Source organism: Mycteria americana, chromosome 26, assembly GCF_035582795.1.
Source record: "Mycteria americana isolate JAX WOST 10 ecotype Jacksonville Zoo and Gardens chromosome 26, USCA_MyAme_1.0, whole genome shotgun sequence".
Lineage (NCBI taxonomy): Eukaryota > Metazoa > Chordata > Aves > Ciconiiformes > Ciconiidae > Mycteria > Mycteria americana.
The window spans coordinates 1232280-1243550 of record NC_134390.1 but is presented as its reverse complement, the minus strand read 5'-3'; the positions used below and the strand labels follow the sequence as shown (position 1 = coordinate 1243550).

The window sequence follows — 11271 nt, the reverse complement described above, 5'->3', positions numbered from 1 at the left end:
CCAGACCCTCCTGGGATCCCCCAAACCCTCTTGGGACCCCCCCAAACCCCTCTGAGATACCTCCAGGACCTTCTAAATCCTCCCGAGACCCCCCCAGACCCTCTTGGGACCCCTCAAACCCTCTTGGGACACCCCCAAACTCTCTGAGATACCTCCAGGACCTTCTAATCCTCCTGAGACCCCCCCAGACCCTCATGGGAGCCCTCAAACCATCTTGGGACCCCTCCCCAGACCCCCCAAACCCCTCTGAGATACCTCCAGGACTTTCTAAACCCTCCTGAGACCCCCCCAGACCCTCCTGGGAGCCCTCAAACCCTCTTGGAACCCCCCCAAACCCCTCTGAGATACCTCCAGGACCTCCTAAACCCTCCTGAGACCCCCCCAAACCCTCTTGGGACCCCCCCAAACCCCTCTGAGATACCTCCAGGACCTCCTAAACCCTCTGAGGACCCCCCCAGACCCTCATGGGACCCCTCAAACCCTCTTGGGACCCCCCAAACCCCTCTGAGATACCTCCAGGACCTCCTAAACACTCTTGGGACCCCCCCAGACTCCCCAAACCCTTCTGAGATACCTCCAGGACCTCCTAAACCCTCCTGAGACGCCCCCAGACCCTCATGGGACCCCTCAAACCCTCTTGGGGCCCCCCCAAACCCTTCTGAGATACCTCCAGGACCTCCTAAACCCTCTTGGGACCCCCCCAGACCCCCCCGGGACTCCCCCAAACCCTCCTGAGCCCCCTGGGACTCCCGAGAATCCTATGGGACTCCACAAACCATCCTGAGACCCCAGCCCCCCCCCCCCCCAAATGCTTTTGGACCCCCCGGAGCCCCCCCAGGAGGACACCCCCCCACCTCCCCATATGCCTGGGTCCCCGCTCAGCCCCCCCCTTGTCCCCCCCCCAGCACATCTCCAGCCGGCGGCACCGGGACGGGGTGGCCGGAAAACCCAACCCGCTGCTGAGCCGCCACAAGAAGCCCCGGACCCCCCCGGAGCTGGTGAGTGGGGGGGGGGAGTCAGGGTGCCTATAGATCTATAGGGGTGTCCCGGGGCACCCTATGGGGTAAGGGGGTGCCCAAGGGCAGCTGTGGGGTGTCCTGGGGTTGCCCTGTGGGGGGGGGACGGGACCTGGGGATACCTAGAGGATGCTTGGGGGCGCGCTGTGGGGCAGGGGGACACCCAGGGGTCTCTATAGGGTGCTCAGGGGTTTCTATAGGGTGTCCTGGCGGCAGGGGGGTGCTCCAGGGTGTCTCAGTGGGTGTCTCATGGGACGGGGCAGGGGCTGGGTGTATCTATAGGGTGCCTGAGCGTATATGGGGTGCCCCATGGGGCAGGCGGGGTACCTATAGGGCTCTGGAGGGTGCTGTGTGGGGCAGGGGGACACCCAGGGGTCTCTATAGGGTGCTCAGGGGTCTCTATAGGGTGTCCTGGAGGCAGGGGGTGCTCCAGGGTGTCTCAGTGGGTGTCTCATGGGACGGGGCAGGGGCTGGGTGTATCTATAGGGTGCCTGAGTGTATCTATGGGGTGCCCATGGGCAGGGGGGGCCCTTGGGGTACCTATAGGGTGCCACGGGGGTGTCCTGTGGGGTAGGGGGACGCCCAGGGGGTAGCTATGGGGTGCTAAGGGGTCTCTATAGGGTGTCCTGAAGGGACTCTGGAGGCAGGGGGTGCCCCATGGCGGGGGGGGGCCTTGGGGTACCTATAGGGTGCTGGGGGGTTTCTCTGTGGGTGCTCCACAGGGTGGTGGCAGGGCTGGGGGTATCTATAGGGTGACTGGGGGTATCTATAGGGTGACTGGGGGTATCTCAGTGCGTGCTCCACAGGGCAAGGGGCCCGAGGCTGTCTATAGGGAGCCCTATGGGGCAGAGGGAGGGCCCTTGCGGTACCTATAGGGTGCCTGGGGGTATCTCTGTGGGTGCTCCACGGGGTGGTGGCGGGGCTGGGGGTACCTATAGGGTGCTTGAGAGTATCTATAGGGTGACTGGGGGTCCTATAGGTGCCATGGGGTATCTCTGTGGGTGCTCCATGAGGCAAGGGGCCTGAGGCTGTCTATAGGGAGCCCTATAGGGCAGGGTGGGGGCCCGTGAGGTACCTATAGGGTGCCTGGGGGTATCTCTGTGGGTGCTCCACGGGGTGGTGGCGGGGGCTGGGGGTACCTATAGGGTGCTTGAGAGTATCTATAGGGCGACTGGCGGTCCTATAGGTGCCATGGGGTATCTCTGTGGGTGCTCCATGAGGCAAGGGGCCTGAGGCTGTCTATAGGGAGCCCTATAGGGCAGGGTGGGGGCCCGTGAGGTACCTATAGGGTGCCTGGGGGTATCTCTGTGGGTGCTCCACGGGGCAGTGGTGGGGCTGGGGGTATCTATAGGGTGCTTGGGGGTCCTATAGGGTGACTGGGGATATCTCAGTGCGTGCTCCACAGGGCAGGGGCCCGAGGCTGTCTATAGGGAGCCCTATGGGGCAGAGGGAGGGCCCTTGGGGTACCTATAGGGTGCCTGGGGGTATCTCTGTGGGTGCTCCACGGGGTGGTGGCGGGGCTGGGGGTACCTATAGGGTGCTTGAGAGTATCTATAGGGCGACTGGCGGTCCTATAGGTGCCATGGGTATCTCTGTGGGTGCTCCATGAGGCAAGGGGCCTGAGGCTGTCTATAGGGAGCCCTATAGGGCAGGGTGGGGGCCCGTGAGGTACCTATAGGGTGCCTGGGGGTATCTCTGTGGGTGCTCCACGGGGTGGTGGCGGGGCTGGGGGTACCTATAGGGTGCTTGAGAGTATCTATAGGGCGACTGGCGGTCCTATAGGTGCCATGGGGTATCTCTGTGGGTGCTCCATGAGGCAAGGGCCTGAGGCTGTCTATAGGGAGCCCTATAGGGCAGGGTGGGGGCCCGTGAGGTACCTATAGGGTGCCTGGGGGTATCTCTGTGGGTGCTCCACGGGGCAGTGGTGGGGCTGGGGTATCTATAGGGTGCTTGGGGGTCCTATAGGGTGACTGGGGATATCTCAGTGCGTGCTCCACAGGGCAAGGGGCCCGAGGCTGTCTATAGGGAGCCCTATGGGGCAGAGGGAGGGCCCTTGGGGTACCTATAGGGTGCCTGGGGGTATCTCTGTGGGTGCTCCACGGGGTGGTGGCGGGGCTGGGGGTACCTATAGGGTGCTTGAGAGTATCTATAGGGCGACTGGCGGTCCTATAGGTGCCATGGGGTATCTCTGTGGGTGCTCCATGAGGCAAGGGCCTGAGGCTGTCTATAGGGAGCCCTATAGGGCAGGGTGGGGGCCCGTGAGGTACCTATAGGGTGCCTGGGGGTATCTCTGTGGGTGCTTCACGGGGCAGTGGTGGGGCTGGGGGTATCTATAGGGTGCTTGGGGGTCCTATAGGGTGACTGGGGGTATCTCAGTGCGTGCTCCACAGGGCAAGGGGCCCGAGGCCGTCTATAGGGAGCCCTATGGGGCAGAGGGGGGGGCCCTTGGGGTACCTATAGGTACCTATAGGGCGCCGGGGGTGCCACCCTGTCCCTGACCCCCCCTCGCCCCCCGCAGGCGCCGCTGCCCTTCCCCAAGGAGCTGCCGAAGGCGCTGGCGGGGGGGGGGCTGCTGCCCGCCCCCCCCTGGCCCTGGCCGCCGCCGCCGCCGCCATGGCCGCCCCCCCGCTGGCCCTGCGCCCCCCCGGGCCCCCCCTCCTGCCCGGGCCCCCCCTGGCCCCCGCCCTGCTACGCCCCGCCCCCGGGCCCCTGCGCCCCGCCCCACGCCCCCCTCCTCTTCTCCCCTACTGACCGACCCCCCCCCCCGGCAACCGTCGCCTGGCAACCATCACCTGGCAACCGTCGCCCGGCAACTGTCGCCCGGCAACCACCTGGCAACCGGTACCCAACCATCACCCCCCCCCCCGGCGGCTGTTACCTGGCAACCGTTACCCGGCAACTGCAACCAGCAACCACCCGGCAACTCCCCAGCACAACCCAGCGACCGTCGCCGTGGTTACCTGGCAACAGCACCCGCCTACCGCCCCACGACGGTTGCCAGGCAACGGTTTCCTAGCAACAGCCACCAATGGTTACCCGGCAACGGTTACCCAGCAAAGGAACCCGGCAAACACTCCCCTGGCAACGGTTACCTGGCAACGAGACCCTCCCACCCAGCAACCTGCCTGGCAACAGTTACCTGGCAACCCACCTAGCAACCTGCCTGGCAACCCCCCCTAGCAACGGTTACCCAGCAACCAGCCTGACAATGGTTACCTGGCAACAGGACCGGCATCCTGCCTGGCAACAGGCACCCACCCACGGTTACCCGGCAACCCTCTGAGCAGCGGTTGCCTGGCAACCAGGAGATGTTTACCTAGCAACGGGACCCAGCAGCAGTTGCCTGGCAACGGGACTGCCCCCCCCCCCCCCGCGCCCAGCAACGGTTACCCGGCAACGCGACCCTGCAATTGCACCCGGCAACGGTTACCTAGCAACCGTGCCCATCAGCGATACTGGGCAACGGGACCCAGCAACGATGACCTGACAATGGTTACCCGGCAACGGGACCCAGCAACCGCACACGGCAACGGTACAACGGCAACGGGACCCGGTGACGGTTGCCTAGCAACCGTATCCGGCATCCGCGCCTGACAAAGGGACCCGGCAACGGCCCTGGCAGCTGCAACCCGGCGACGGTACCCGGCAACAGCGCTCGGCGACGGCACCTAGCAACGGCACCTAGCAAACCGATTCCGGCAACCATCCCTAGCAACCGGCTGCACCCAGGAGCTGCGCCTAGCAACCGTCCCTGGCAACCGTCTCCTAGCAACAGCCCCCCCCCCGCCCCCCCCCCCCCCCCCCCAGCTGCTTTTGGGCTCAGCGATTCTTTTTTAACTGGAATTGGGATATTTGGCAGGAAAACGATGAGCCCCCCCCCCCCCCCCCCCACTGCACAACTCCCGTGGGGACGGGGACCCCCCAGCACCCTGGGGTGGGGTGGGGGGGTCCGGGGGGGGGGGGATGTCCCCAGGCACCCACCCACCCCCCCCCCGGCACCCTCAGGGATCCGCTAAGCAATCAGTGATGGCTCGCAGGGAAGGGAGCCCCCCCCACCCCGGGGGGGGTCACCACCCAAGGGTGCCCACCCCACCCCCCCCCACCTAAGGGTGCCCCCCCCCCCCAAGCCATGACCTCTTGCACTGAGGGCAGCGAGCCCTGCACACACCCGGGGGGGGGGAGCACCCATCACCCCCCCACCTCGGGGTTCCCCTCCGGGCCCAGCCCATTGCAATAATGCGGGGGGGCCGGGGCACCCCCCACCCTGTAAATAGCGCTCTGCCCCTCGCCCCACCCCCCCCCCGGTACCGCCCCATCACTGTGGGCCCCACCCCGTCCTTAGTGCCCCCACTATCACTGTGCCCCCCCAAACCCAGCACCCCCCATCACTGTGACCCCCCCCATCCTTATCACCCCCCCATCACTGTGCCCACCCCAAACCCAGCCCCCATCACTGTGACCCCCCCCATCCTTATCACCCCCCCACTATCACTGTGCCCCCCCAAACCCAGCCCTCATCACTGACCCCCCCCCTTATCACCCCCCCATCACTGTGCCCCCCCAAACCCAGCCCCCATCACTGACCCCCCCCATCCTTGTCACCCCCCCACTATCACTGTGCCCCCCCAAACCCAGCACCCCCCATCACTGTGACCCCACCCCCGTTATCACCCCCCCGCTATCACTGTGCCCCCCCCTTTATCACTACAGGGCCCCCCACACACTTGGCACTGCCCCCCATCCCTATCACCCCACAACTTGCACTGTGCCCCCCCCCCCCCCAAAATAAACCCCCTTGCCCTGCCCCCCAACTGCACACCCCCCCCCCTTTTATTGCCCCCCCCCACTTGACACTGGCCCCCCACTTTCTGGTGCCCCCCCCGTCAATACTGTGATTTAAGCAAAGCAATAGCAGGCGGGGGGGGGGCGTTGGGGGGGGGGCACGGAGCCCTGTTACCCTCCCCCGCACCCGCCTGTCCCCATGTCCCCCCCCCCCGGCTTTGCCCCAATAAATGACGAGGTTTGAGCCCGTGGTCTCGTGTTTGGGGGGGGGGGGGGGCGGGGGGGTGTCCCTGTGTCCCCAGCCCTGTCCCAGCGCACACGCGTGTCCCCACGTGTGCCCCCCCCCTCACGCACACATCCACGTGTGCCCCCACCCCGTGTCCCCCCCCCTTACGTGTCCCCTCTGTACCTGCGTCCCTGCAGCCCCCACCCACGTGTGTCCCCCCACGGGTGTCCCTGTCACCCTGGGGACCCCCCCCCACACACACACACCGGGGGGGGACACAAGAGACGAGGCGACACACGGGAACTGGGGGGGTGCTGGCATGTTTGGGGGGCCGGGGGGGTCGGGGGGGGCCGCGCTAGCGCAGCAGCGACCACTTGATCTGCTCCTTTGCCGACTGCAGCACCTGTGGAGGGGGGGGGGGGGGGCAGCGTCGGGCACGGGGCACCCATGGGTGGGGGGGGGGTCCAGGGGGGCACCCATGGGCACCAAGGTGGGGATGGGAGACGTGGGGAGCTGTCCCGGTGGGGGGGGGCACTGGGCCAGGGGCACCCGTGGGCGTGGGGTGGGCGCGTGGGGAGGGGTTGGGGGGGGGGAGCGCAGGTGGCACCGGGGGGGCACGGGGACACCCAGGGGACACCCAGGGGACACTTGGGGACACCCGTGGGCACAGGCAGCTGGCCCAGTTGGGGGGCTCAGAGGTGGGGGGGGGGGGGGGGGGGGGGGGGGGGGGGGGGGGGGGGTCCCGGGGGGGTCGGGGCCCTACCTGCGAGACCGTCTGCTCCGTGAGGGGCACGTCCTCGCCCTGCGACACACGGAGGAGGTGGGTGCCTGGGGGGGGGGCACCCATGGGCCCCCATCGCCCCCTCCATTCCTCCCCACACCCCCACCCCCCCCCCAGCACGGCCTCCCCATGTCCCCCCCTGTGCCCGTGTCCCCCCCCATGTCCCCCCCCGTACCCGTGTCCCCCCCTGTGCCCGTGTCCCCCCCCGTACCCATGTCCCCCCCCCGTGTCCCCCCCTGTACCTGTGTCCCCCCCGTGTCCCCCCCCGTACCCATGTCCCCCCCTGTGCCCGTGTCCCCCCCCCATGTCCCCCCCGTACCCGTGTCCCCCCCATGCCTGTGTCCCCCCCCATGTCCCCCCCTGTGCCCGTGTGTCCCCCCGTGTCCCCCCCGTACCCGTGTCCCCCCCGTACCCGTGTCCCCCCCTGTGCCCGTGTGTCCCCCCATACCCGTGTCCCCCCCGTGCCCGTGTCCCCCCCCATGTCCCCCCCGTCCCCGTGTCCCCCCCCGTGTCCCCCCCCGTACCCCGCACGGCCACGCGATGTACCACTTGCTGGGGGTCGCTCTCCAGGACGACGCTGGGGGGGGGGGGACACACCAGAGACCCATTAGCACCAGCACCCCCCCCCCCCGTGGGGCCCGTGGGCACCCAGGGTGGGGGGACAGACCCCGGGGGGGGGACACACGGACACTCACCCCCCGTCCACGATCTCGTCCACGGCCAGGAAGAGCCCCTCCATGTTTCTCCAGCAGCGCCCGCTTCTCCACGTTCTTCCTGGGGGGGCCCTGCCCGCTCAGCACCCACAGCCCCCCCCACCCCCCCCCAGCGATGGGACCCCCGCTCCACGCACCCATGCCCCCCCCCCCCCCCCAGTGGCCCCCGGGATGTGCCCCCACCCGTGCCGGTGCCTGTTGGGGACCCCTGGAACCATGGGTGCCCCCCCAGGACCCTGGGTGCCACCCCCCCAGGAATATGGGTGCCCCCAGGACCCTGTGTTCAACCCCCCCAAAATATGGGTGCCCCCCGGACCCTGGGTGACACCCCCCCAGAAATATGGGTGCCCCTTAGAACCATGGGTGCCACCCCCCAGAAATTTAGGTGCCCCCAGGACCCTGTGTGCCACCCCCCCAGGACCCACAGGTGCCCCCCAGCAGCCATGGGTGCCCCCCCCCAGGACCCAGAGGTGCCCCCCCCAGGGACCCACGGGTGCCGCAGGACCCTGTGTTCTGCCCCCCCAGGACCCACAGGTGCCCCCAAGACCCACAGGTGCCCCCCCCAGGACCCACAGGTGCCCCACCCAGGACTCTGTGTTCCACCCCCCCAGGAATATGGGGTGCCCCCAGCACCCACGGGTGCCCCAGGACCCTGTGTTCCGCCTCCCCAGGACCCATGGGTGCCCCCCCCAGGACCCACGGGTGCCCCTCAGGATCCACGGGTGCCCCAGGACCCTGTGTTCCGCCCCCCCAGGACCCACAGGTGCCCCCCAAGACCCACGGGTGTCCCCCCCAGGACCCACGGTGTGCCCCCCCAGGAATATGGGTGCCCCCCCAGGAATATGGTGCCCCAGGACCCTGTGTTCCGCCTCCCCAGGACCCACGGGTTGCCCCCCAGGACCCACGGGTGCCCCCCCAGCACCCACGGGTGCCCCCCAGGACCCATGGTGCCCCCCCCAGGACCCAGAGGTGCCCCCCTCAGGATCCACGGGTGCCCCAGGACCCTGTGTTCCGCCCCCCCAGGACCCACAGGTGCCCCCCAAGACCCACGGGTGCCCCCCCAGCACCCACGGGTGCCCCCCGCACCCGTCGTACCGCAGCATCTGGCTGAGCGAGTCGAAGAGGCAGTTGAGGACGGCCGTGAGCATCAGCTGGGGGACGGCAGGGTCACGCGGTGGCACTGCCAGACGGGGACACCCCGCGGTGACACCGCCCCCCCCCGCCCCCCCCCCGGGCCTGGTGGCACCTTCTGCGTCCCCTCCCCGGCCCGGGACCTTTCTGTGTGTCCCCTCTGTGTCCCCCGCGGTACCCCCCCCCCCTCCCCTCTTATCCCTCCACGTCCCCAGCCTGCCGGCCCCCTTGTCCCCAACCCACCCCCCCCCGGGTGTCCCCCAATCCACACCCCACACCCCCCCCCACCCCGACACCCCCGGGTGTCCCCCTTCTGTCACCCCCGGCTGTCCCCAGCCACCTCGTTCTCGTGGGAGCTGCCGATGACGTAGAAGTAGAGGTCGATGCTGCTCTTGTAGACGACGGTCAGCCCCTCGAGCAGCGCGATCTCGCCTGCGGGCACGGCACGGCGTCACCCCCGTGGGACATCCCCCCCCCCCCACGGCCCCGCCGTCCCCACGGGGGTGGCAGTCCCCCCCCCCCGGGGGACGCAGACGTGTCCCCGTCCCCGAAACACGCACTGTCGGTGCGGTGGGTCTTGTTGAAGATGTTCTTCTCGAAGGCTTTCTGCTCCTTGGCGCTGGGGTACGTGTCGTCGTAGTACTGCGGGGACAGTGGCACTTGGGGACCTGGGCCACCACGCCCCCCCCTCCCCCCCCCCCCAGCCCCAAGGAGCCCCCGCGACCCTGCTCTGGGCCACCAACCCTGTCCCCACGCCCCTGTCCCTGCCCTGGGCCACCGAACGTCCCCTCGTCCACGCCACGTGCCACCCCAACGTGCCCCTCGTGGCCTCCGCGTCCCTGTCCTGCCTCGTGTCCCAGCCCTCCCGCCGTCACCGAGCGTCCCTGTGCCCCCCCCCCCCCCCCCCGTCCTCACGTCTCCCTGGGGCGGCGTCCCCATCCCTGTCCCCAGCACGTCACCGTCACCCCCGCACGCCCCTCACCTTGGCGAAGAGCCGGTCGCCATCGTTGTCCAAGATGATGACGGCTTTGACGGTGTAGAGGGACGGCTCCTGTGGGGACACGGCCACCGTCACCCCGCTGCCACCCCCTTCCCGGGGACAGGGCCACCCCTAGCCCAGCAAGGGCGGGGGGACACCCTGCGTCACCGGCACCGCGCCCCTGTCCCCCAAATACCGCCTCGGTGGCACCGAGGACACCGGGAAGGAGCCTGCGTCCGGCACCCTCGTCCCGGCGAGGGGGTCCCGGGCGGTGGCCGCCGCAGGGCCAGGCCGGGGGGGTCCCTGTCCCCGTCCCCGTCCCTGTCCCCGTCCCTGTCCCCATCCCTGTCCCCGTCCCCGTCGATCCGGGTGCTCCCAAGCTCCCGGGACCAAGTTCTGTGATGCACTGACTGCCCGTAGCCACAGCCGGAGTGTAGGACAGAACCTCGCCCCGGGCGCTGCCAGGCCACCGACGGCCACCGATGGCCACCACCGATGGCCACCACCGACGGCCACCCCCGCTGGCCACCGCCACCCCCAGCCCCAGCAGCGACCCTGCGGGCAGCGCGGGTGGGGACCCTCGCCCGCCGCCCTGCGAGCTGTCACCCCGCAGGCAGGACAAGGCCACCGTGTGGGGGGGGGAGGAGGGGGGGGGGGGCACTGCCACCCCCAAGGGCAGGGAGAAGCCCCCCCACCTACCCCAGTGCACCCTGGCACGTGCCCCCCCCCCATTTACCCCCACTGCCCCCCCATTTACCCCCCCACTGCCCCCCATTTACCCCCACTGCCCCCCCATTTACCCCCCCACTGCCCCCCATTTATCCCCCGTGGCACCCTGGCATTTGCCCCCCCCATTTACTCCCAGTGCCCCCCTGGCATTTACCCCCCCAAGCTGCCCCCCATTTACCCCCACTGCCCCCCCATTGCCCCCCCATTTACCCCCCCACTGCCCCCCATTTACCCCCCATAGCACCCTGGCATTTGCCCCCCCCATTTACCCCCATTGCCCCCCCATTTACTCCCTTTGCCCCCCCCATTTACCCCCTCACTCCCCCCCATTTACTCCCAGTGCCCCCCTGGCATTTACCCCCCCACTACCCCCCCATTTACCCCCACTGCCCCCCCCCATTCACCCCATTGCCCCCCCCATTCCCCCCAACTGGCACCCCCCATTCACCCCCACTGCCCCCCCCCATTCACCCCCACTGCCCCCCAATGGGCAGCCCCCCATTTACTCCACTGGCACCCCCCGTTCCCCCCACTGCCCCCCCGCTGCCCCCCATTGCCCCCCCGCTGCCACCCCCCCTTCCCCTCATTCCCCCCCACTGCCACCCCCCCTTACCCCACCGCCCCCCCTTTACCCCCCCATTGCCCCCCACCTACCCCAGCTGCCGCCCCCCATTTACCGCCCCGCTGCCCCCCACTTTCCCCCTCGCCCCCGTCCGCTCCCGTTTGCCCCCCCCGCCCCCCGCCGCCCCCGGCCCCGCCGCCCCCTACCAGGATCAGCGCCTCCATTTTGCGCTCGCCGCTGCCGACGTGGAGCCGGAAGAGCGGCCGCCGCTCATTGGCTGCCCCGATGCCAATCACGTCGCCGAGCACCGCCCCGCCGGGCTGACTGGACGAGCCCCGGCCAGATCCGACCA

At 69.3% G+C, this 11271-nt stretch overlaps 2 protein-coding genes across 2 annotated transcripts in view; one reads left to right on the top strand and one right to left on the bottom strand.

Annotated features, from left to right (window-relative positions):
* Positions 1 to 3767, top strand: part of ITGA5 (integrin subunit alpha 5) — a 10844-nt gene extending 7077 nt beyond the window's left edge. Inside the window, 3 exon segments of the mRNA XM_075525320.1 lie at positions 906 to 998; positions 3535 to 3597; positions 3600 to 3767. Of these exon segments, the coding sequence (XP_075381435.1) occupies positions 906 to 998; positions 3535 to 3597; positions 3600 to 3767 (324 nt within the window).
* Positions 3768 to 6329: 2562 nt separating this feature from the next.
* Positions 6330 to 11271, bottom strand: COPZ1 (coat protein complex I subunit zeta 1). Its single transcript, XM_075525365.1, is given in 10 exon segments — positions 6330 to 6427; positions 6788 to 6827; positions 7332 to 7382; positions 7501 to 7547; positions 7549 to 7579; positions 8614 to 8669; positions 8990 to 9081; positions 9210 to 9291; positions 9632 to 9700; positions 11126 to 11271. Coding segments are annotated over 10 exon segments (534 nt in total). The 5' UTR covers positions 11144 to 11271; the 3' UTR covers positions 6330 to 6379.